General features: G+C 34.4%; 1 protein-coding gene across 1 annotated transcript in view; it reads right to left on the minus strand.

Moving 5' to 3' along the window:
* Positions 1-21843, minus strand: part of ANXA10 (annexin A10) — an 81852-nt gene extending 60009 nt beyond the window's left edge. The window contains exons 1-3 of the mRNA XM_074231563.1: positions 21724-21843; positions 17949-18105; positions 12674-12768 (exon numbers count right to left, since the gene is read on the minus strand). Of these exons, the coding sequence (XP_074087664.1) occupies positions 12674-12768; positions 17949-18105; positions 21724-21843 (372 nt within the window). The remainder of the gene's footprint in view (positions 1-12673; positions 12769-17948; positions 18106-21723) is intronic.
* Between the last annotated feature and the right edge of the window lie 5763 nt (positions 21844-27606).

A 27606-nucleotide genomic window follows, 5' to 3' on the forward strand; every position in this document is an offset into this window, starting at 1 on the left:
ATTCTATCTTTATATTCTTTGTAGAATAGAAACTTCCAAAATACTATGTCTTAGTTCCCTCTTTTAAACTTCTATTGCTATTGCCTTTATAACCTCCCCTCCTCATTAAAGGTTCTGTAACCTTAGTGCATAATTCCTCTTTTTCTTTTGACTGGTATTGGGGCCCAGATAAAATGTTGAGTCCTCTTCTTGTTAGATTAGTAGATTAGTTAGATTAGTAAGTAGTCACCATGTTTGCTATTTTTTATTTATTTGCAATCAATGAAGATATTACTGATCATGGTGTAGAATCTGTCACCACACTGCTGACTGGGGGAATTTTTTAGATTACAAGATTATGGAGTTCATAATGAAATAATGAAAAGGAACATGTCTAATGATCAAATTAGCTTTTTTAATTGTCACTGACAATATCAGAGAGGGAGTAGAAAGGAGTGAAAAGAGCTTTGGCTTCAGAGCAAGGAAGATCAGAGTTTAAATTTCACTAGGAAAACTGGCTAGTTGACTTTTGACAAATCAATACACTCTTTACTAAACCAGACAATTTTATAAGAATGAAGAAATGGATTAATAAAGCATTTATTGAGCATTTACTATGTGCAAAACACTGCGTTGAGAATTAAGCATTCAGATAAGAGTTAAAACATATTAAATAAATTAGACAGGCAAAATCTAGGTCTTATGTCAGGGAAAACATTCTATCAATTACAGCTATCTAATGATAAAATGGGCTTTGTCAAAGGTTGGTGGGTTCCCCTTCATTGGATATCTTTAACCAAAAACTGAATGGTCATTTGCTGGAGAATGAACCATGGATTTTTTCAACTATGGTTGTACTAGTTGGTCTCTTTCTATTCTTAGGGATTCTGTGATTCTAAATATTTGTTCTTTTAAAAGAACAGATTTGTTCTATTGAGAGACTATGAGATTCACAAGCCAATAGAATTAAGCCCATGAGCTATTAAAGTAATTTGCATCACTTGACTTCAGGTAATCTTGATTAACTGCTGCTAGAAGTTAGTGAAATCTGTGAGTTAAATCATTTCCAAAAGGCTTCAGGAGAGGATGCCTCTGTGTATTGCAGTATTTACTGTGAACCTCATAAATAACCATGAATTCAAATACAAGACCATGAAAATTGACTGTGGTTCTCATATATTAATAATTGATCAAGATATCTTCATACACACACACACACACACACACACACACACACACACACACACACATATATATTTTTACTTCAGAAGGGAACACAAACCATACAATTTTATTATTATATTTTGGATATGCACACAAAAATTTGTTCATGATAGAAATTCATAGGTTTTATATAAAATCCTTTTCTCTTGTATATTAAATTTTTTATTGACAGCTGCTCAGTTCATAATATAAAAGAACATAGGCAATATCTTTGATAAGTTTGTGATACTGAAAAGGGTTATTTAAAAAATTCTTTCTAAATATTATCATAAACAAAGGAGACTATGTAAATATACAGAATTAAATAAAATCTTGCAATAATCACAAACTTATTCATTACCATTTCCCTTTTGATTTTTTTGTTTTTTTATAATTTTACTTGTTTTTATTGGTATGATATAGTTTGTAGAGCTTAATTAAAATATATATTATTCTGATTTTTCTTGTTCTATTTAATATCATTTTATATCTTACTATATTTTTTTTTAGGTTTTTGCAAGGCAAATGGAGTTAAATGGCTTGCCCAAGGCCGCACAGCTAGGTAATTATTAAGTGTCTGAGTCCGGATTTGAACCCAGGTACTCCTGACTCCAGGGCCGGTGCTCTATCCACTGTGCCACCTAGCCGCCCCCTTACTATATTTCTTCATCTTCCTATTTCTTGTAATACAATATTTGATAATTTGCTCTAGGAACAAATACTATTGTCAATATGTGTGCATAGAAAGATTGTCTTTCCTCTTTTAATCATAATATTATGAGTTCAAAATATTTAATAATATCACAATGAGATCAAAAATTATTTTAAAAATGTTGTTATTATATACTGTCATAGGATCATAAGATCAAACCTATAGAGTGTGAGGGACCGCAGAAGACACTGAGTTCAATTTCTTCATTTTACAGATGAGGAAACTAAGGCAGAGAGATTTTATTACTTGCCCAGAGCTCTTGAGCTATTGATTAAGTATCTGAGGTGGAATTTAAAATTCTGACTCCAAGTCCAGCACAAAATCTACTACTCCACAGTATATATTGCTTTCCAAAAAAGATCATAATCAATCATTACATCTCCAAAAGTGTGCATCCACTTTTCTAGAGACTCACCAAAGGATGAATTTTTTTTTCATTTCATAGTATATTCAATTCAATAGGTTTAAAGTCTCTAATAGATTTAATTACACTTCTTTGAACATTAGAAAATTGAAACAATTTGTTAGTAAGATTTTGATTATTTTTCTTTTGAGAATTTATTAGTCATATCCTCTAGTCACTTATCCTTTGATAGTAGGTTGAAAAAATTGAAAAAAATTGAGCAATTCCAAGTAGATTTTTAGATATCAGAATTTTGTTAAAAAGTTTTCTCTGGGGCCTCTAGGTGGCACAGTGGATAGAGCACCGGCCCTGGAGTCAGGAGTACCTGAGTTCAAATCCAGTCTCAGACACTTAATAATTACCTAGCTGTGTGGCCTTGGGCAAGCCACTTAACCCCATTGCCTTGCCAAAAAAAAGTTTTCTCCTCAATTTACTTATTTCCTTTTTTGGATATATTTTTATTGTTGCTTTTGGCAAAACTTTATTTTTCTCTAAATGAATCATTCTATTTGTCATAAGATATTCTTTAGAGGAATGTAAGCTCCTTGAGAACAGGGTCTCTTTTTGTCTCTGTATGCTCAATATCTAGCATAGAGACTGGTGCATAGTAGGTGCTTAGTTTATGTTAATTGCATTAAATAATTATAATAGTTGATATTAATGAATTGAATATTATGGCTATGGAGAATGACTCTTTCATGGAGAAGCTTAAAAATTTGAAGTTATTCTGCTCTTTTAATCATGGCAATTAGTTTATGTTAGGTCAGTGCTGGAGATGATGGCCATTTTTTTTTTTTTGGCTATACTACCTGATGAATTTCCAGGATTACAATTAAATTCAGTAATTTTTTCATGTATATTTCAGATTCTGATGTTATTTTACTTATATGCAATAAATGTACATATATATATACATTTGTTTTTATTAACTTTTCTACATTATACATAAACTTCATATATATATATGTATGTGTGTGTGCATAGCTTTGTGTGTATATACACATACATAAATTCATATTTGTCTCTTCCACTAGAATATGAACTCCTTTTGTTCTTGCATTCCTAGAATCAGCTCTGTGTCTGGTACACAATAGATATTTAATAAATACTTATAGATTGAGCAATTATTATTTATTTCCTCAGTTAGAATAGCATGGAAATAAGCTTTAGTAAGATATTCCTCTAGACCCCCATTCTCAAATTTTAAAAAGTGTTTCTTAAGGGGAAAAGATGTGGTCTATGTCAGGGAATGCTGTGGTGTGACATTAGTGTTTTTTATTTATTTCAGTTCCTGTTAATGATATGTGAATTGTCTTTGTTGTGGATAATGATCACTTCTAAGATGGAAAATTTACCTAGGAGTCTTGAAGTAATCAAAGGATTGTGAAATGGAGACCTACATGTCACTAGTCTTTTTTTTTCCCAGAGAGATTAAAATGGTTTTATTAAGATATTTTAACAAAATGGCTTACCTCTCTCATGGTGGGAGAGGGGGGCAGGGAAATCCCAACATACAAGCTCTTTTATGCATTTTGAAAGATTTTGTTCCTGCTCCTTCATGCCAACCATAGCCTGAGGTCACAAATCTAATTGATATATTGATTCCTATATATTTACCCACCCTGCTCATTATGCTAATGAGAAAGAACAGATAGATAGCTTTGAGCATGTGCAAAGGGGAAAGTTAAGACTGTAGGTTACTCTTGACCAGTTAAGGACTAGTTTCTTCTAATCTAGTTTGTCATTTTTAGAATGGGATTAGGAGAACTCTCCCAGTTTTGTGACTGGCTGGGACCATTCCCTCTTTGTAATGGATTTCAAAGGGGTTCCCTCCATACCCTGTGAAGACCAACAATGCCCTTTATTACTCACAGCTCCCCCTTTTTCTTCTTAATAAAAACTTAGTCCTCACACTTCATCAACAGTGTCTTCCTCATATTAATTCATAATTCTGGTCCTCAATAGCACTGTTGACTTTTTCTATCAATATTTTTACCTCTTCATTAGAGCTATACACCAGTCCTAATTTGCTCATAGAATTTTGTACTATTTGAGTTATAAACTGGATCATACAAAGGAGACATACACAGGTAATAGGATTATCACACTTAGGGTCAATAGTAAGATACCCAGCAACTGTTTCCACCATGAACCAGTAAACCCATTCATCCAAGAGATACTAAAGGGGCTTGTCCAAGTTTGGATTGGAACATGTGCCAACTTTCTGATATCCCTGGTTATCTTTAGACAACTACTTGATAAGTTCAATTTACCACAGACTCCTCTTTCTTCAGCCAACAAGTAGTCCAATACCAATCTATGTTGAACGATTGATTCTTTTGTTAGCGTGGCTTGGTCAGGCAGCAAGTCGAGGCCCTAGCTGTATAATTGGTAATTTTTCCACTACAGCTTAGGATCTAATAAGGATATAAATTGGGTTCTATAACCCCAACTCCCATCTTGTGCCCAGGTAGTAGGCCCTTAAGTCTAGATAACAACTCCCTGACCAACTCTTTTGGGTGTAGACAGTAGTCCTACAAATGCAATAATGTTTCTCTAGTGCTAGTTGGTTTTACAGGAATATAATTTCAACAAATGGATAATACTGTTCCTCCTTACTTCCAAGGGGCCCTCTTAAATAGGCCATATAACCATCATGATAATAGGTTGCTGTACTTCCTTCCACTGGCAAGTTTTAATACCATTGTCTTTAGAAAGGTCTTCCTGCCTCCAAAATTGATCAACATAAATTCCTGATTTTGTGCCACTAGTAATGTTCCTTGAATTATTTTTCTTGCAGATGACAACTTCAGCACTTTCCTTGCAAGTCCATACTAACTCATAACCACAGTTTCCCTTAACAAATGCCCCAGTTTGTGCATCTTTACAAGGGATCTAGGTATCATCATTAATCTCACATGTGTCTGAGGCTACCTAATCTCTAGGTTGTACAGTCCATAATATATGTACCCTGCTTCTCGACATGCCCAGACATTTGCTACTAACCAGGAAAATATCCTGGCCAGACTGGTGTAAACAACAGTCACCTTGAACTGACTCAGTCATATGCCACTGGTGTTTCTCTCCTCTGCATCAGAATCCTTATGTCTCAGTGCACCTCTGACCAGGAACTAAGAATCTAGGCTGGACCCAGAGGTACTGTCACCCAAGTCCAGTTCTCAAACTGCTGCGAACTACCACCAAGTCCAATAGTTAAAAGTCCAGCACTAAAAGATTCTCCTCCCACGTTTACTAATATCCCATTGTCTAAGTCAGAGATATCAGAGACAGGACTCTCTGCATATAGGATATACAGACTCATGTAGATATAATCATGCCACCCAATAATCTTCTTTCTCTCTCAATGGAGAACATTTTCACCCTGCCTTCCCTCCTCCTTTCCATAAGGAGAAGGGCATAAGTAGGGGTGTCACACACTTACAAAGTCAAGGGGAAGCTACAGATAAACAATGTACACATAGGTGACAGATGGTGGTGAAGAACTGGTCCAGTGTCTCTCCTCTATTCTCTTCTCTTCTCCCTTGGAGGTATCCAATGTGCTTCTACAGGTTCTGAATCTGTTCCAAAAAGTTCTCTACAAATCTGGTGACTAGTTGAGACCTTGTCTTCTGGTAAAGAAACTGCTTAACATCTTTGTCAGTACAAAACCTATGTTTCTATCACAAAACAATGAGATTCTGGAGCTTATTACAATTTACATTTTGCCTTATTGCCATATTGCCTTACATACTTCACATTTAAAACAATAAACTTCCATTAGTGTTTTACTACATGAGCAAACTCCCAATGAGCATTATCACATTGACTCAAGCTTGTAACATACAATTCAACAGTCATCTTTGTTCAAAGAGTACCCAGCATCTGATTTAAAATAAAACAATTTTAACCTTTACTCTCATTACAATAATGACTCAAATATCCTTAATCAAAATGAATTTTTTTCAAACTATTCCCATATTTTCCTTTTCCTGGTATACTTATCTAACTTACATTCCTTTCCTTAAACTGGACCTTGGAACTGTAATTATCCTAAGAATTTCCCATTCTTCTTACCTAAATATACCCTCTAAAAAAATCAAGGAAATTTAATTCCCATCTTAACATGGAGCTGATAGCAGGTGTCAGAGCCAGACACCTAACCTCTCTTTGGCTATTAGATCCAATTCATGTTAAACTTATTTTTTCTGGTTTGCTTGGTAACTATAAAGATCCAGGATATTAAAGGAAAATTTCTCTGCAGATATAAGTATTGAATGTCAGTATTCAGGCAGAGGTCATGTGGGTAAGTCAAATGTCTTAGGCCAGATTTATTCTTCCAGGTGAGACATTATCCAAATGTCATTGTGGGGAAATCAAATCAAAGGGATCCAACCTCAGGCATACTGAGAAGCCACCCCTTCGGCTGCACATCCCTGTCACCTGACATCTTTAGCCCATTGGCTTCCTTGGCTCCAAGAACATGACATTTACCCATTAATATTTCCTTTTGTTGACCATCCTGGTATCTGACATAAGAGAAAATTGATTAAAAGTCCTGTGATCTAAAATAGTTGTTTTACCTAGTTAGAACTTCCAGTGAATACAATTCACTAAATTTCAATTATAGTCTTAATGGAGATCCAATTAATGAAACCCCTACCTAAAGCTCTGAGTGTCCTTCATGGGTCTTTGCCTAAAACCAGGTATTCTAATTATGACTGACCCTACAGGCCTCATCTCCTACCTATTACTAGAGAGATCCCTTTGTCTGAAATCATATCTACTCCATCTCTATATAATGATATGGTATCACATCCCCCTTGGCTAGAGAAACCTTCTTCTAGTCTGTTGCATTTTATAACAAATAAACATCTTTGTCCAGGGGATTGCACAGAAAAATCTCAAATTATCTTGTTTTTGTTTTTTAAATTACATAGTGCTTTTACTTCAGAGCAAACAAACAGCAACACAGCTTTGGAATATATATGTATACAAAATATTCCCAATTCACTTATATAACTAGAAACTTTTATACATAAATTTGTTTAACTACTAGCCATCCTCAACTTACACAATGTTATTTTTGTTTTGGCAAGGCAATTGGGGTTAAGTGACTTGCCCAAGATCATAGGGCTAGGTAATCATTAAGTGTCTGAGGCCCAATTTGAACTCAGTTCCTCTTGATGACAGGGCTGTGCTCTATACATGTGCCATCTAGCTGCCCCCTAACATATGAATTACTTTTCAGAATTCTTTAAAACCATTAGAATATCATAGGTGGATTTAAATTTCCAATATGCATTATTAATTTCATTATAACAGAATGGCAATAGGAGTAACACACAAATTACTAGATTGAACAAAGTAATCCTGCCATTATTTCATTACTCATGAACCCACAGATCTATCCCAGAAAGGGTCATACTTTTTGATATTTCCCTTATCGTCCTTCAAAGCAATCACACATTAATCCTAGGTTTTAACAATACAGTATTTAAATAACACATTCACAATAGATAACTAAATATTGCAAATATATTCTCTTTGCAGCTACAAAAGAATATCACATAACTGATAAATGCATCTTATTCCAAAATACAGTATCAGTCAGAGTCTCCCCCCACCCACCCCGTATCAGCTGTCTGCAGTTACCAAGAGAGAAATCCACATTCTTGACTTTTTTATACAGAGAATCCAGTGCTCACATTCCAAAAGACAGAACTGGATCCAATCAGCTTCCTTCCATCTGGCCTCCTTAGCTTCCAACTAGCAGCCATGTGGCTTCCTTGTCCCCCAAGCCTGGAGACAGCCTTCCTCCTTTAATATTTTGGGGAAATTCCTGGAGAGGGAACACAAATCCCCCTCCTTTGGGGCACCCTATCATTCTCTGGCCTCTCCTTTGGGCTAGCTCTCCTACATGAAGGACTTCTCAGTCCGTCCAGGGTGGTTCTGGCCATCGATACCATTCTGGAAATAGCCCATTTACCATGGTTCTACTCCCAGACATTTTAATCACTCTTGGATCCAAACCCAGGCCAATCTTCCCAGGAATCTCTGAGATATTTCCCTAGCAAAGAACACCAAAAAAGTGGTTCAAGCCATTTGTGCACATTATTTCCTTGTGCTATTCCTAGAAAATACCAGGAACAGAGATTTACATTAATATCTTGACATGAGAACCCCAAATTGTTATAAATGGCTCTAGAATACTTAGTCCAAAGTGATTAAAATAGTTTTTATTAAGCTATCTTAACAAAATGGCACACCTCTCTCATGGATGACAGTTCCTTGGGGTAGGAGCTGTCATTTTTTTAATCTTTCTATCTCCAATTCTTTGCATTTATTTGGTTCTGGGTATTTAAATATTTGTTAAAATGAATGAATGAATGAACCCAATGCAAGATTCAGACTGCTACTACAATGGAACTAGCAATGGACCATGAATAAAAACAAAAAAAAGTTTCATTTATTTCCTATAGACCAAAGGTAACTTGTATTTAATTAGCAATATGTTGAAGTGAAAATTCAGAGCAAAAGGTATATTAAATCTTTTCTATTTCTATTAGAAGACAGTATTATTTTTAATAAATGAAGGACTATTCAAAATAGTTTTTAAACTACACCTAACAAAGGCTATTATTTCTTCAAACATAAGATTTAAAATGTTATGGGAGGTTTACCTTACAATTTAACAAGGTACATACCCTATAGAGATTTTATATGCATTGTGAAATTTATATTAATTTTTAAGTTTTTTTATTTATTTTAATATGAATTATCTGACTTTGAAAAACAAGAGAATGAACTAGAAAAAAGTGTATTTTCAGAGAAAAACAATTATCAAGGTTATTACTTTTTGTCTAATTGGAGGTATTGCAACACATAAGAAATATTATGTGTAGTTTTTATAAAGGAATATGCTTCTGAATTAAAAAGAATTTTAAATGATTAAGCTCCCAAATGAATCCCAGTAAACTGTCTTTACTTGATATGGTGTTTAAAGTAGATAATACACTAATAATATTTAAGTTATACTCAATCACCATTTATAACATTGCTTCTATGAGAAAGCCTTAGTGCATTAAAATTACTTCTTAATTTCCTCCTATCAGTCCAGTCTATTTTCCTTCTGTTATGTTTTGAACCCAAAACAATGTTTTGCTATATAATATTTCCTGTCACATAAAATTTATACTTATACATGCAAATTGCAATGTGGACATTAGACATTCTTCACTTGGTTTTTGTGTGTATAGTCTCCACTCTGAAGGAACTCACAGTTAAATGGGAGAATAATACCTAACATTTCTATACCAATTTAAAGTTTGCAAAACGCAATTATTTTCTCATTTTATCCTCAAAACTCTGGGGAAGGATAGATGTGATTACCACTTCCAATTTACATATGAGGATACTGAGTCAAATAAAGGCTAAATATCCTGCACAAAGTGACATAGCTAGTAATTTTGAAGTTAGAATCAGAGTTTTTGATTCCAGGTCCAGCACTCTGTCAACTTAGCCAGCTACCTGTTTTAACATAGAGCAATATTGAGGGGGAGCATAAAAAAGTAAATAGAGAGATGACTTTGATGCCAGAAACTTTTGAGTTTAAGTCCTGCCTCTGACAAATACTTCCCTTGTGACCCTATTCAGATTATTTAACATTTCTGTGATTTAGTTGTCTGATTCTTGGTAACCCTGTGAACCTACAGCATACAAATTCCCTCCTTGTGCAAAGAAACAGGAATGATGGTTTGCTAATTCTTTCCTGAGGAATCAAGGAAAATAATGGTTAAGTGACTTGCCCAGGGGCACACAGTACATAATGAGACCAGATTTTCATTCAGTTCTTCCTTATTCCAGGTCTAGTGCTCTGTCTACCAAGCAACCAAGCTGCTAACATTTCAGTATTTTAGGTAACTTTCCAAGACCTAGCAACCTTCATTCAGTTGGAGTTTACTTACCCAGGTGTTCCCTGCAACAACAAAATTATAGATTCAGACTTTCATCCCTTATCTCAAAATAAGTGTTCATTCCTGGGCATTATGCTAATGACAGATCCCAGAACTTTAGATAAGAAAACAGTTTGCTGTATTGTTGAAACTTGATCTCTTCTTAGCAAAATGTATCTGATTGACAAAAGAGTCCTGTACTAACAAAATTCCTAAGGCAATCTTGATACTATGCTGATTTCACTATAAAATCAATAGTGTTGTACTTAAGTAGAAGATCCAGAATGATTTCATAATTATGAGGTCAGAACATGTCAATCATAAGAGCTCCAAAATGCTCTGTAGTCTAGTTTTCACGTCTTTACCACTTAGTCATGTCTTTCTATCCCTGCAACCTGGAAGAACCCCCACACTACTTTCCAATTTATCAGTAACTTTACTACCCAAAACTCATTGTTGATTTTTGAATTCTCATCTTTTATCTTTTGAAAGCATCTGAGATGGTTGAGCACCTCATTCATCTTGACCTTGGAAAAGAGGCCAAGGATGAACTGAAAGATTTGACAGTGATGGTTGGGGCCAAGGAAATGAATGTAAATTGCAAAAAGGTTGAGTACATAAAGAAAAAAGAGATGTGTTATGGACTTGGTTAGGAAAAGAAAACTAGTCATTAAAGATAAAGCAGTTAGAGGGTGACTACCCTTTAATTTTATCAGCTTCAGATCATGAACAGTTTCTAAAATAGCAAACAAGTTGCACATATTTACATTCCCACTTAAAACAGCTCAAAGACTTCTTAGGACACCTGGTAAATTTTATGTATATTGCAAATTGTATGTGTTCTCTGAGATTGCCTAGCATCTATCACAGTCTTAAGAAAACTTACCTTACCTCCAGTGCTCATAGTCTATTTTACTACCCATGAATTTAGACATTCTAATTTCAATTCTTATCCTCCTCAAACTCTTTGAAGCATTTGACCTTATTGACCAACCCATTCTGACTCAGTAATTGAATTAATCTTTCTAAAGAATAGATTTGACCATGTCACTCCTCCCTATTTGATAAATTCTTTGAAGCTTCTTATTACCTCCAGGATCACATAGAAAAAAGCTGTGTTTGTTTTTTAAGACCTTTTTAACCTGCCTCACTCCTATACTTTCAGATCTTCATTTTTCCTACCATCCCAATATGTTCTGTATCTGACTATGGGTATTTCCAAGGGCTACCCTCCATGTCTCGACTTTTCTTCATCCTGGTTTTCATCTCCTAGCTTTCCTGGCTTCCTTCCTTGACTTATTACAATGCTGCCTTCTTTATAGATCCTCTTTAATGTTAATGACTTATTTCCATTGATTATCTCTAATTTATCCCTGTACATATTTTGTTTGTGTGTAAACACTGTCATATTTCCAACCATCAGATTATGAACTTCTTGAGAACAGGGACTATCTTTTATCTTTCTTTGCATGCCCAGCAGTTATCATAGTTTCTTGTAAATAGTGGTTGTTCAATATATTCTAATTGACTTGACAAGGAATTTTAATAATATATACAGTAATAATGGTATTAATAATGAAAATAGGATTTAATACATAACTCTAAGGATTGCAAAGCATTGTATATCTTCCAGGACTTTTTGACTTGACAAGCTTCTATTCTGAATTATTGGCTTAAATAATTACAAGATAGGCTATTTGATGAGGGATATTTTGAGCTTTGATTTTGATTGCATTAAAATGTTTTTGATAATACTCATATCTTAAGCAATTTTAAGGTGCAGATGAATAACTTTACTTCTTAAAGATTTTTAATAATACTATTCCATAAGAAGAAAGTCAGGAAGGTTATTGACTCTGATTGAGAACATAGTGAGAATGGCAGGGAAGGGGACAGTATTAGAGCAAAAAATCATTATTTCTCACCCTGATGATTACAACTGCTATTTTACACTTTCCCTTAAACTCTATAAATTTATATTTCTAGTGAAATATTTTTAATATAATTGGATCAACTTTAACTATGTAGGTATCAAAATAAAAGGAATTTTTCTGTGAGAAAGCATTCCTCATTACCTAAAACAGATTGATATTTATAGCTGTTACTTAATAAAGTTTTGTTAACATGAATTGTATTGTTGAGAGTACTGAGGAAGCTTCTATATGGTGGAGACATTGAAAAAGTCTCCCACTATAATACAGCTTTTTTTCCTTGTAATTAAGTAAAGGGTTTTTTTCACTATGAATGATTTCAAATGGATCCTGGATGATTAACATTTCAGGGATCATCAGGATTCATGTGATAGGAAAAACTCTTGTTATCAACTCTTATTTGCATACTCCAGAAATCTGCGTGAAAGTAAATCATGACAAACTGATAGGTTTGGTAGCAAGAGACATGAAAGGACAAAGATAGAATTCATACCTTTCCATACATGCTCTGATATGCCTCTGCTATCATAATCCTTTGTGCATTACAGCGCTGAGTTAAAATATCAATCAACATGTCTTTGTTGCAGTCTAAAAAAAAAAGCAAAAAAATTCCAAGATTAAGATGATTTCTCTCTCTCTCTCTCTCTCTCTCTCTCTCTCTCTCTCTCTCTCTCTCTCTCTGTCTCTGTCTCTGTCTCTCTCCATATATAAATGTAAGCTTTTTGGAACTTTGCAAAAATGAATAATTTGTAAAAACTAATTTTCACATTTCCTTTAAAAAAGGAAAAAATTTAACTTTGAACTTGTATTCACAAGAAGATAATGAAGGGGAGCAGCTATGTTGTTCAGTGGATAGAGCATGACCCTGGAGTCAGGAGTACCTGAGTTCAAATCTGACCTCAGACACTTAATAATTACCTAGCTGTGTGGCCATGGGCAAGCCACTTAACCCAATTTGCTTTGCAAAAACCTTAAAAAAAAAGATAATGAAGGAATTCATTAAAATAAGATAAAATGAAATACCTCTGTTTATTATTTCAGTAATTTTTCTCCTGCTGGGATCTTTCCCTTAAAAAGGGTGGCTTTTCCATTGCCTACATGTTTATGTGTTTCCTTAAGCCAGTTATAAGTAAAATCGTTCAGTAGTTGGTATGTCCCTAGCAATACCAAGCTTTCCCTTTTTGTAGTATTTTCCCTCGACTTCTCTGGCTATTTCAGTATTCAGTGTCCCTCAAATTTGTCCCCACTCTATAGATGCATTATATTAAAATCAGGTTTAGAGAACAATTTCATATTTATCTTTAACCACTCATTTTAATAAACACTCATTCTGAAATTTTCAAGAAGGATTTTTTTTTATACTTGAGGAATAGTAAATTATTGTTTTTTGTTAAAATCATTTTGAGCAGCTAGGTGGTACAGAAGATAGAGAACCAATCTTAGAGTCAGGAGGACCTGAGTTCAAATGTCATCTCAGACACTTAACACTTAATAGCTGTTTGACCTTGGACAAGTCACTTAACCCTGATTGTATCACATCCAGGATCATCTCCAGTCCTCCTGATTCATATCTGGCCACTGGACCCTGATGATTCCAGAGGAAAAAATGAGGCTGGTAACTTAGTACAGCCTCTCCTCCTTCAATCTAAATCACTTGCTTGACATGGCATCACCTCCTTGATGTCATGATCTTCTTTGAGAACAAAGGACAAACATCAGATGAATTAAGCATTTTTAGGGAGCAATGATAGATAAATTGGTTTCTCCAATACTAGTATGTAGTTGTTTACCCTCAGTAGTCATGAAATATATATATATATATATGTATATATATATATATTCTTAGCTTTTCCTATCTCTCTAATAATAAATATAAATTTCCCCCTCTTGTATCAACAGTCATAGGATGGCACAGATTATGGAGGGGAGGAATATTCTCATGTTTGATGGAAGTCTAAATACATAATTATCCTGAGTCAGAAGGAGGCATTCCCAAATGTAATTCTAAACAGTCATGTCATGAATCAGGGAAGGAAATATCATACATGCTATGACATTTTTAGGATAGAATATTGAATTTCATTGGATCTTGCCTTAGATTTTATAAATCATTGTGTATTTCCTATAAATATGGGTTTCAAAATCTCACTTTGGTACTCATCTTCTAATTGTACTCCCATGCATGCATAATAGCAAACTTAGAGAACAATAAACATATATGTTAACCTAATTCCATTTGTTCTTTCTTGAGACCAAACTCTGGAGGCTAACACAAATTGGTCTAATTCTGTTGTTTCTTATTAGGGAAAACTCTGGAGATTAACACTTGCTAATTTAATTCTTTATTAGGGCCAAACTCTATAAGGTTGTCAGTAGTAAGCTCTGAAATCTAAGGCCGTATAGAACAATTATACTCCTTTTCTGATATGAAAGACCTTCAAAAATTTGAAGAGATGTATTTTATCCCCAGCTAAATCCTCTCTTCCGTAGACTAAACATACTCAATTGCTTCTAATGTTCTTCATGCGGTTTCCATTCCCCATCAAATTCTCCCCCTCTGCACTGCCATTTCCATTACTATCATCATTCATATAACTATAGATTATCACAGGGTCTTATGTAGGAGTGGTTAGGGTCATCTTTAAGCTAACAGATATTTCTAGCTTATTAATATGTTATTTCCCCTCTCCTTTAACCCTGTTTTGCCTTTTGTCAGAGTACAATTTAATTGTATTGCTTGTTACCCTGTGAAGAATAATTGATCAAGACCTGTTGGCTAACATTTTAATCAATCTGAGTCATGCCTCTGGACTTAGAGTTTCTCTAAGTCCACATCATTTTAAAATGTGGAAACCATCAATCTCTCAGAGAAACCTTCTAAAGACCAATATTCCCTGGAAATTTCCTTTCAAACACATATCAGTGTAGTTTGTGTGACATCTCAAGGATAATCGAAAAGGAAATCTAGTGTAAAGTGCTTTATTTAATGAGAAGAGATTAGGAATTTAAATTTGTAACAGAGGTTGAGTTTATATGGCAAAGGTGCACTGATTAAACTGCCATTGTAATCTTTCTAGATTTGCTTTAAACTAAATATTTTCATAGAGTCTAGTTGGGTGAATCCTTAAACATAAATAAGTTACTTAAATATATATATAATATTTTAAATTCATATTTAACCCTAATTTACTTTTTTTAGTATTAGAAAGTTGAGTGCATGATACAGTGGAAAGGATGTTTGAGAATGGTCTCAAAACCAGATGTCAGGTCTCAGTTCTGTCAATTGCTGGTGTCAACCAATGAAAACTGATTCTAATGGTCCTGGAAAGACTTGTATAAATTGCTGGAGGGTAAAATAAAGTGAACATGGAGAACATTTTATACAATAATGAGACCATTATAAAGAAAACAAAATCAGCTTTGAAAATCTAAAGACCTCTGAGTTTTACAAACACCTTTCATGATTTTAAAGGACTGATTATGCAATCTACTTCCTAACAGTGAAGGAATAGATTGATGATGCAGAATATGTATATGCTTGGAAGTGGCCACTGTGGGGGCCTGTTTTACTTGCCTATTCCTATCTGATACAAAAGTTTTATTTTTCTTTCTTGGAGTTTGGGAGGGAAGACATTAGGATGAGGTAATAGGGTTATCATAATCATAATTACTGGATCTAAAACAAAAACAAAAGTTGCAAAAAGAAAGTCAATTAAGCATTTTTATATGCATAAATAGCAAATAGAATGAATGTCTGTAGAAAATACATAAATGATCTTTTTTATCTATTTTGCTTTGTATGTGTAAAAGTTCATCTTAGTTGGTTCAGTTGGTTCAAATTTTTTTTAAAAAGGGGAAATCTAAGTTGCTAATTGAATTACTTTTGCTGAATGCAAATACACTTTATTAACAAATACTTAATTCCCTCTCCCCATATCTAGATTTGTCATTTATTCATCCTTCTGGCACAGCTCATTTTCAGTATTCAAACTGAAGCAATTATCAGAAGATTAAAGACAGAAGCTGGGACATACATTCTCAAAAGTTCAAGGAGAAGCGAATGAGGATGGCAGTCAAAAAGAATCCATATTCTGACCCCCTACCTCAATATTGGGAAGACTGGAAACTGGTAAAGTGGGGAAATTGCTTCACTGAGAAAAATAGATTTATCTGACCTATAGACTGAAACTACTGGATTCCTGAGGGAGGGAAAGTTAATCTATATTTTTTTGTCATTTTGTCTTTATAATTTTTCTAATGATAGATATTTTGAAAGACACAAAAGCTTTGCAAATTTCTAAGATAGATTGTTTTTTAGAGGGCACAATTAAAGTCATCTTTGTTGTCACTTTCTGAAGTAAGACAGAGACAGCGAAAATTGACTTCTTCCTAAGGGCCACTTTTTCTTTAAAAGAGATGAAACTTGCTTTCTTGGGAAAGCTTTTGTAGTTTTTTTAAACAAATGTTTCTTTTAAGGTTATTGATTATCACAGTTTTACCAAGAGACCCCATCAAAAAACTGGATCCATTTAAAGGAGCAAGCACATAGGGGTGTAAAAATACTTTGTTTAAAATTTATATCCGTTCTTAGAAGACATCTTCTTTCTTAAAAATTCTTTTTTGCATGGTCTCCTTTTTAACCATCTATTTTACAAAGATAGTATTGTGCAGTAGATAGAGAAATGACTGGAGGATTTGTATTAAGGTCCTGATTAATACATACTTGCTTTATGACCCTCAGCAAGGCATTTTAACTCTTCAGTGCTTCTCTGAGTTAGAAATTCTTAACCTTAGACTTGCTCTTCCCCCTTAGGGGCTTCATGCAGTGATTTCAGGGAACGATGAATTTGAATTGGAAGAAAAATACATCTTTATTTTCACTAACCTTTAACTGAAATTTTGCATGTCCTTCAATTATTTGAGAACTTTTTTACTTAGAAGGGTTCATAAATTTTACCAGACTTTCAAAGAGTTCTAAGACATAAAAAAGATTCAGAATCCATATCTTTCAAAAGAGGTGCTCCTCTGCTCTGATGGAAGGAGTTTTCTCATTTTAGAATTCCATATAGCATGAATCATGGAGCCAGCACCTCTCCCAAATGCTATCTTTTACAATTCTGAGCCAGACTAATATACTAGAAAGATTACTGGATCTAAAAATCAGAGGACTTAGGTTTGAATTCTCCTTGGATTATATTAAACAAGCCTCTATGGATCTCAGTTTCTTTATCTGTAAAAATACTGAAGCATGAAGAACATGAAGATTAAGTTGTTGTTTAGTTGTATCTTACTTTTTGTGACCATTTGGGGATTTATTGACAAAGATATTAGAGTGGTTGCCTTTTCCTTCTCCAGTTCATTTTGTAGATGAGGAAACTGAGGTAAACAGCATTAAGTAACTTGTCCAGAGTCATACCGTTAGGAAGTATCTGATGCCAGAAGACGAGTCTTCCTGATGCAGGTCCTGTACTCCATGTGCAGTACAACTTAACTGCCAACATGATCTTTAAAAAACTTTCAAAACTTGATTATCCTGTGGACTATATATATTCTCTGTTGCCTACTCCCTTGCTTTTTATCCTCAGTCAATGTCAAACTCTCTTTTCTTTTTGCCCTTATCTAACCTCTTCTCCATGTGTCTTTCCTGATTTACCCTCTAGGTTTTTTATTTTTTGGCAAGTGTTTACACTGTTTCACTTTTAAAGATACTTAAATTTTAAAAAAATAATATTGAAATTAAAAGGCAAAAGTCAATAGAGAAAACTTACCAAATCCTTGAAGAGCTCCTCCTATCATTTGAGCATCCATGACAGGATTGAAATTTGGAGCTGGAAAGATGGTTCCCTGTGCCTGGATGGAAGAGAAACCAGAGAGCTCATCTTTACTGTCTTCAAGGCTATCTACCAAGTACTTTAGTAAGACAAGCTTTAAGAGAAGTCCAAAGGATAGAATTTTCCATGTGCATCAATAACTGCAAAGTGAATATATTTGACTAGATTATGAAAGTATAGTGACATATGTTCCTTTCATGTTTGGACTAGGCTGCTAAGTTTGTTGCCTGACTGCATAAAAGACAAAGATAGTTTCCAGATTCCAATATCCTGAGATCCACTAACTAAAACATCCCTACTCTATGGTGCAATGTCACAGGAAATGTTGGGAAATTATGAGAAGTATTGGATTTAAACTGCTATTTTCTTTCCTTTTTTAGAAGGACTTCGATAACCTGAAATTTATCTATAGGACCAATTGTGCCTTTTACATGAATAAATAGGGCTTCCTTCAAAATAATTGTATGCTACTAAAATCATTTAGGAAAATTGGAATTGCTTAAGTGGATTAGGGGAATCTAAAATGGCTGACAGTGTACGGGAGTGGATTATAGGAGTCTCTAGCTCAAGTGGCATGACAATTCTGCCACTTTAAAGAAAGAAAGGCAGAAACATTTAGGTTTTAGACATGTTCAGGTGAAGCTCACCAGAATCAAAAGAATACCAAGACTTTTTCATAAATTTTTAAATGACATTTTAGGGTAACACTAAAATGGTGAACCTTTTGAAAAAGGTATTTGGTTGACACAGTCCATTATTTCAGAAAGGTGCTGAAAAATTAAGAGTTTATATCAGTCAACAATCATTTATTAAACACCTAAAGGTACTGGATATACGAAGATAAAAATTCAATAGTTTATGTCCTAAGGAACTGATGTTTTATTAAAAGAGGCAAAGGTTGCATTAATAAGAACATCTAGAATCTTAATGATATAAATACATGGTAAAAAATTTGTGGGAGGGTAGGTATTAGAAGTTAGAAATAGGGACTTCATATGCAAAGTGGTGCTGAAGTGTTCTTTTTTGATTTTGTTTTTTGTTTTTCATTCTCGAAGTGGTGGTGGTGAAGATGTTAATGATAATGATGAAGTAACTGGATGTTAGGCAATCTGTCAATATCAAGAACACAGAACCTTGAGAAGACACAAAGATGAGAGGCAGCATGCTCCTGCTCTTGAAAATCCTCCAATTTACCCTAAACTTTTTTTTTTGTTGTTCAATTTCGAAGAAGATCAAGACTTTAGGGAGGTGACACTATGACAAGCATATGAATTGAATCTGAGTGAGGAGGGACTGATCTAAGTCACCAGCTTTATTTTCTCCTTCAGAGTCATCTGGGTCCAGTGGCCAGATGTGAATCAAGATGACTGGAGATGGCCCTGGATGAGTGGCAATCAGGATTAAGTGATTTGCTCAAGGTCACACAGTTAGTTAGAGTTGAAGTAGTATCTGAGTCTTAATTTGAACTCCTATCCCCCTAACTCTGAAGACAATACCTCTATCCACTGTACTGCCTAGCTGCTCTGGTGCTTAAGTAGAGTTCTGAGGGAAATAAGGAAGTTCAAGAGACTGAGGTGAATAGGGAGTGAATTCTAGTTATGCAGAAGGGCCATTGCAAAAGGGAGATGCTGTATATATGTGTAAAGCAAATCCAGTTTGACTATGTTGTAGCATAGGAAAAGGGGAGGAATGATTGATAAGGTTGGAAAAGGAGGTTAGGGCAGACTTTGAAGGACTTTCAAACTTAAACAGAGGAGTTATATTCAATTCAATTGACAATAGGAAGCTGAGGAAATGTGTACTTAGAGAAAATAGTCACTCTGTTAACTATGGAAGATGGCCTGGGGTGGGAAAAGACTTAAGGTAGAAAAACTAATTAGGGAGATATAGTAATCATCCTCATGAGAGATGACAAATGGTTTGAAATAGTTCAGTGACTACAAAAGTAAAAAGGGGATTGTGTATGAGAAATAGTGTAGAGATAAAATTTATTAACCAGATGGATAGAAGAGTGAAAATTGATGGCAGTCAGGTTCAGAATCTGGATGACTAGAAAGATAGTGCCACCTCTGACTAAAATAGGAAGATTTAGAATAAGACTGATTTTATTTATTTATATTTTTTGTGGGGGGGGTTTAAAATGAGTTCAGCTTTAGACTGAGAGTTCACTTAGAGATTTTCTAATTTAACCTTCTCATTTTACAGAAGCGAAAACTGAAAACTTGAGTGGAAAGAGTCTTCAAGGTAACAAAGGTATCAAATGGCAAAATAGGGATTTGAGTCCCAGTCCTATGACTTCAAATGCATTTCTTCCCATACCACATTGCTTTATATGTCTTCCTACAGGAAACTTAGGTCCATAAACAAAATGTAAGGCTGATATGACCAGTGATCTCTAATCATTTAATGGTTATTTAATAGGTGCTTCTGAATTTCTAGGCACTACACTAAGCACCAGGAATACAAAGAAATGCAAAAACATAGTCTCTACAGTAATCTTGTCCATATCTCAGTTTTCCCCATTGAAGTTTTGATATTTCAAGGTTGGCATAAGTAATTAAATGAGAATATTTTAGGAGTTTTGCAGAAACAACAGACAACACACAAAGGCCAGCAGATGAGAAAGGAAAAGTTTAGAAACTCAGAAATTTTTAAAATATCTATATAGTATTAGATAATATCAGCATACCTTATCTTTTAATGCCACAAATTTATACATAATTTTGGCCTTTGGTCTGAAGGGAGAGATAAAACATTTTAACATGAATTTTTCAGATCATGGTGGTGCCATGACCATTACTCCCTGGGTTGTGGAAGGAATAATTGTATTCTAAAAGGTGTTGATAAATAATATATTGGTGACTTGAGTGAGTTAATTCTATTGACATTAAAGAGAAAGATGATTTCTTTATTTTTATACATGCCATTTATACTCCCAGCTTTATTTTCTAACTTCCTCATCCTCATCTCACTAGATCTTCCACTCAGGTACAACCCACAGACCATGGCCACATGCAGCCCTTAAAGTCCATTCATGTGACCTGCATCACATTTAATATTATATTCATTGGTAATACAGCTTATATTGTGGTCTTAAATAAACATTAAATTCTATATGCAACCCTCGACAATTGTGTTTTATTGGGTGATATTAAAAGAAAAGCTATAAGTTTCTTCATCTGTGGTAGATTTTAGGGAAGTTAGATTTCAGAGGTTCTTCTTGGAACCAGTACTACAAGTCCTATCCTGACCATTTCCACAAAAAACTAGCAACAATTATTCTATCCATTCCTCATCTAGTTCCCCTTTTATTTTGTGTTTCCTGTTAGAATGTAAACTTGTAGGGATCATCCATAGTTTTCTTGCTTAAACATATTTTTATACCTAGCACTTAATTTGGGACCTAACATTTCATAGGATTTAATAAGTAATTTATCATTCATTCTTAAAAGTCATTAAACCTAATCTCGGTGGCTAGAGTCAGGTATTATGTATCAACATCTGAAAGTACTACTGTTCTCATGATTGTTTGGGGAAAAGTTCATAGGATTATTCAATCATAGATTTAGAGCTGGAAAGATCCTTTAAAGTTATTTAGTCCAACTCCTTCATTTCACAGTTGATGCAACTGGGCCACCAAGAATTTAAGTCAGTTATTCATGGTCATGCAGCAAATACATTTTAGGAAGGATTTCTTAAGTTATCCTGATACCGAATTTATTGCAATATCTGTCCTGTCAAGTTGCATTTCATTGCACCTCATCTTGCAAATGTGTCCTGGATCTGTCATTTTCAAGTTTCCAAGGATTGTTTTAGTTCTTAACTTTGTCATTTTTGGTAATGGGTCAATTTGTCATATTCCAGCAAAGTAGAAGTTGCCAATGATTTGAGAATTTGGTATACGTTAACTAACAATTTAGATAAATTTGGATATTAAAAGTTATCTGAAAGCTTCTTTGAATTTGAGAATGACACTAGATATGGAAGAGGAGTAAAAGAGAAGTGTCAGAAAGGATTTATAAAAAAAATGATATTTGAGCTGGAATGAACTCAGGAAATTATCTAATGGACCTGAAATTTGAAGACCCAGCTCTGCTACTTATAACTTGTTCATTAATTTCTTTTTTTTTTTTTGTAAAATGAGGGGACTGGATTATATTAAAGGGTCATTTCATTTTTATTTCTGTTGATTTTATGAATGGATATTCACAAATTTCTTATTTTGAAAATTAGGAGGTAGAGAGCCTAAAGGGTTTATTATTTGTTAAAAATGCATCTTAAAGCTGTTTGTTAGCAAAGCTGGAAGGGTTCTATCTTCCGACTAATAGCCTTTACTCTTGTATAACAGTGCTTTCTTACCAGATCCTTGAGCAGCATGAGATGACTGGGCTTTCACCCAGCTGATAAAAATTTAGCAAGACATACTTCCTTCCTGTCTGGTCCACACTTCCAACTCTTTGTGGTAATCTGCTATCCATGTGCCACAGTTCTCTGTGTCTACAACATGTTCCTCATTTCTTTGACTGTATTTGCAAGTGGCATATACTAAAGACAATTAAGGCACAACGAATGTAAAAGTTTGTCTGTGTGTGTGTGTGTGTGTGTGTGTGTGTGTGTGTGTTTGTGTGTGTGTGAATGTGTATATGAGAGAGAGAAAATTCAGAGACCTTTTTGCCACCCAGATAAGCTCTCTCACTGTTCCACTCTGCTCTCATCCCTTGAAGCTTCTCTGTCATTAAATTATTTTCTAACTTCTCCTTACTCTTGTTAAAAAGACACCTGGGCTCATCAAGAGGAACATTCATTGACACATTGTGCTACCATGGATTACAAAGTGTTTCTCACTGAGAAAAAAAAAAAAAAGCTTGTAGGGGAGAGATGATCCTGCAAGGCAATAGAGAAGGAAAGAGTTCTCAGCTATTCAGGCAGGAATAGAGTGAAAGAAGAGATAAAATAGTTTCTGGAGGATTTTGGGCAGATAGTAGGGGCTTAAGGGAGAAGACTTCTAATGGCACAATAAGACAGGATGCTTTGAAAGTCCCAAGGAAAGTTTGAGTCTGCAGCTGCTACTCAAGATTACCCTTGATCTATTTGGTTTCTGGAAGCTCCAAGGCATCTCCAAATTCAGCTGGTGCTCACTCACAAAGGATCACTGGCATGTCAAGCAATTTGAGGCTTTAGAAGCCTTTCTGATAGTCTAGCTGTTGTGTGATTCTGACAGGTTGGTATAGTCATTATAGAATCTATGTTCATACCCTAGATGGAAGAGTTCTAATTATGATTCTGTTTTACCAGGATTATAATTTTTCTGTTGTTGTTGGCCAGTATATAAAGTCACAACAATATGGTCATCATACTGTCATATAGTTAACATGCTGATTTTTAAATGATTAAAATGATTTTATGTGACAATAAGAACCACAAATAAAATATGAATATGTCCCGTGAAGTCAGAGATATGACAACAGCCATAATAATCAAAATTACCACCACAGAAAATCTGGAAGTTGAGATCTTTCATCTTAATAAGATGAGAATGAAGCTTAGTGGAAAGTCAGTGTGGGAAGGGAGAGTAAGAGCAATATTCTCAAAGTAAAGAGAAGATGGTTTGAATCCTGTCTCCGATACTATTTTTGCAAAAAGTCATTTAATTTCCCCATGCCTTAGTGTTCTTAATTTGTAAATTGAGAATGTTTTAATATTTTTATTGTCTACTTCATAAGATGGTTGAGCAAAGAATCATACACACATATATACTTATATATAAACACATATAATATGGGCACTTACAAATATGTGTATTTAAAAATAAATAATATTACACACGTGCATATATATATATATATATATTTATAATCAATTGGTTTCATTGCCTTCTATAGTACTCTTTTTTTATCACTGTATCATTTCCAATTTTCTCATTAATTACACTCATATATTGGAAGCAGGATTTAGGAAGTAAGATAAAGTATAATATCATGAAATATTAATAGTGATCTAATAGTTTGCATAGCACTTTTCAAAAAAATTCTTGTATGATTGTATGATTCCTTGTATGATTCCTCAAATAAAATTCTTGTCACATAGATAGTTTAGATAAAATTCCAATTTTACAAATGGGGAAGCTTAGATCCATGACCTACCCAAAGTCACATTCGTTGTTACATAAGACATAGGTCAATAATATAAATCAGGTTTTGTGCTTTTAAATCTATTGTCTTTTCAATTATATAAGAACTGTCTCCTAAAAGAAAAACAAGGGAATTCACTTTCCTTCTTAAGTTAGTATCAAATAAGTCGGTCAGGAAGGTTTCTTGAATAGGGTAATATTTGAATTAGACCTTTAAGATGGATTGAATTTTAGTTGATAAAAAGGGTTGAGGGTGTTTGTGGTGATAGGCAGTGCGGAAATAATCTAGTAGAATAGAACTGTGCAACCCCAAATCTGGGGGGTGGGGCAGCAAGGGGTATGTATAGGGGAAACAGAGAAGGGGAATAGCCAACAGTTTGTTTTGGTGGGGTAGTTTGAAAGGAGAAATGGTATCAAATTGTGAGATTTCTTGAGCTGGACCCATATTTGCATATTATTTTTCTGATGGTTTAATAGAAAATAGACATGAGAATTTCTGGGGTTCATTGCTACTTTTTTGTTCTCTTATCACTTCATAGTTTCAGATGGGTTCTCAAATTCATTATGTTGTCACATTATATGAGGCTTCAGCAGTTAAAAGATTGGACTAGACTTTTATTTAACTTATATTTAATCAATTTTAGCTATATCCAGAAAAAGAAATGATGTTAACAAGAAGTTCAGAAGTCAAATAGGTCTAGTAGAATTACATGGTGGGGGGGGGGCAAGATGATTTTTTGTGAAACTAGGAACCTCTCAGAATTTTTCCCAAAATATTTTTGAATGAATCCAACTAAACACATCCTAAAGCAATAGAACCCATCAAAAGCAAACAAAAAGCAGTGAAACAACATTTCAGTGAGATATCTTGGAGGAACTTCAGGAAGAAGTTTGTCCAGTAGATAAAAGTGGAGAATAGCCAAAGTAGGTGAGAGCTGGGAAGCCAGGGAGAGTCTTTTAGCCATAGCACAGCTAATGTTCCAAGGCAGCTCTGCAGGTAGTGAGGATCCCAACTCCAGCTCTGAGAGCAAGATTCTGAGCCCTGGAAAGCTGGTGTGGCCTTGGGATACCCTAGTGCAGAGGGCAAATTGGAAACACAGCACCTGAAATACTGAAGCACTTGAAATACTGGAGCATCTGAAATGCCAGAGCAGAAATTCAGGGACCAGAACCCTGCCTGACCCAGAAAAACAAAACAAACAAACAAACAAACAAACAAACAACTTGGGATTATACACAGGAACAGAGCTCAAGTGACAAAATGAACAAAAAAATAAACCAAAATGCAGTAACCATTGACAGTTATTCTGAAAGGGGTGATAAAAATACCATCTTAGAAGAGGAAAGTGATAAAATGCCTCTAAGGGCTTGATGAACTGATCTCAATTCCAAAAAGCCTCTTGGAAGAACTCAATAAGGATTTTAAAAACCAAAGAAAAGAGAGAAAATAGAAAAAAATGGAGAAAAGAAGTAAGAGTGATGAAGGAGAATTTTGAAAAATCAAAAATAATTTAAAAAGTAAAAGTGACTCCTAGAAAATAAAATTAACCAAGTTGTAAAACAAAACAAAACAAAAAAGCTAACTGAAGAAAATAAAACTTTAAAATCTAGAACTGACCAAATGAAAATGAATGACTCTGTGAGACACCAAGATTTCATCGAACAAAGCCAAAAATACTGAAAAAATAGAAGAAAATGTAAAGCACCTCTTAGGAAAAATACTGACCTGGAAATAGATCCAAGAGAGATAATTTACTAATTATTGGCCTAATTGAAGGTCATAATCAGAGAAAGAGCCTGGACAATATCATTCAGGAAATTACCTTGGAAAATTACTCTAATATCCTAGAACAAGAAGATGAAATGGTCCTTGAAAGAATCCATTGATCACTCCTAGAAATCCCCCCCAAAAAACTCCAAGGAATATTATAGCCAAATTTCAGAATTCTCAGCTAAAGAAGAAAATGCTTCAAGCAGCCAAAAAAGAAATAATTTAAATACCAGGGAACCACAGTCAGTATTACACAGGACTTATGAGCTTCGACATTAAAGGTATTGGGGGGGGGGGGGGTATGGAATATGAAATTCCAGAGGGTGAAGAGAGCTTGGATTACATCCAAGAATCAACTGCCCTGCAAATTTCAGCATATTCTTTCAGTGGAAAAGATGACTTTTAAATAAAATAAAGGACTTTCAAACCTACCTGGTAAAAAGATAAGAATGGAACAGAAAAATTTGATCTCCAAATACAAGAGTCAAGAGATGCCATTAAAAAAAGGTAATCAGAAAAGAGAAGGGAATGCATTTTTCTTAGAATAATTGAAAGGAACATATTTAGGCAGAGGGTATAATGTGATCAAACTCTTAGGTCTTGACTGTTGTATTAGTATTGGGACAGTTGGAGGGATTGTTCTTGAAAAGAGTGTATGATTTTAAATTGATTATGGTTTAAGGATTCTAATGACTCTTGAGAGCTATACTTCTATGATGACAAGTGAAAGGAATATTCTTTGACAGGGTGTGGGTATAAGACAGGGAAGTAGGGGGAATGAGAAAGAAAGGAGATGGGGCTTATAAAAAGTAAGGGATAAGCAAAAGTAAAGGTAAGGTTAAAGTTTTAACTTTAAAAAAGTTAAAGTAAACTTTACCTAAAAGTAAAAGTTAAAAAAAGTAAACGGGAGAAGAAAAGGGAAGAGGACTGATTAAAGGGAAGACAGTTTGAGAGATGCAGCATTTAGAAGTAAAATATTGGTGAGGAGGGATAAGAAGAAAAGAAGGAGAAAAGTATTAAGAGAGAAAAGATTGGATAGGGTGAAATACAGAATTAGTCATCTTAATTGTAAACATGAATTGGATAAACTCTTCCATGAAACAGAAGCAGAATTAAAAACCAGAATCCTACAATATATGCTGTTTAAAAGAAAGACATTTGAAGCTGAGAGATACACACAGGATAAAGGTAAAAGACCAGAGCATAATATGTTATTCTTCAGTTGAAACAAAATAAAAAAGGTAGCAATCCTGATCTCAGACAAAGCAAAAAAAAAGTAGAAATGGATTTAATTAAAAGGTATAATGCAGAAGAAAGGAATTGTAAAGTTAAGGCTAACTAATAGATGTATTTGTAAAATTTCCTGAAATATTCCTTATAATAACCATCAATTGGGGAAATGTCTGAACAAGCTATGGTACATGAAAGTTATGGAGTACTATTTTTTCTGTAAGAAATTATGAGCAGCTTGACTTCAGAAAAACCTGGAAAAACTTACATGAACTGATGTTGATTGAAGTAAGTAGAGCCAGGGGAGCACTATACACAGTAAAAGTGACATTGTGAGATAATAGAAGTAACTTTTCCCAGCAGTTCAGTGATCAAGAACAATCCTGAGAGATTAAGGAAAATGCCATCCACATTCAGGGAAGAAACTATGGATTCTGAATGCAGAGCAAATCATAACATTGTTC

This window comes from Macrotis lagotis, chromosome 3 (assembly GCF_037893015.1).
Source record: "Macrotis lagotis isolate mMagLag1 chromosome 3, bilby.v1.9.chrom.fasta, whole genome shotgun sequence".
NCBI classification, from domain to species: domain Eukaryota; kingdom Metazoa; phylum Chordata; class Mammalia; order Peramelemorphia; family Peramelidae; genus Macrotis; species Macrotis lagotis.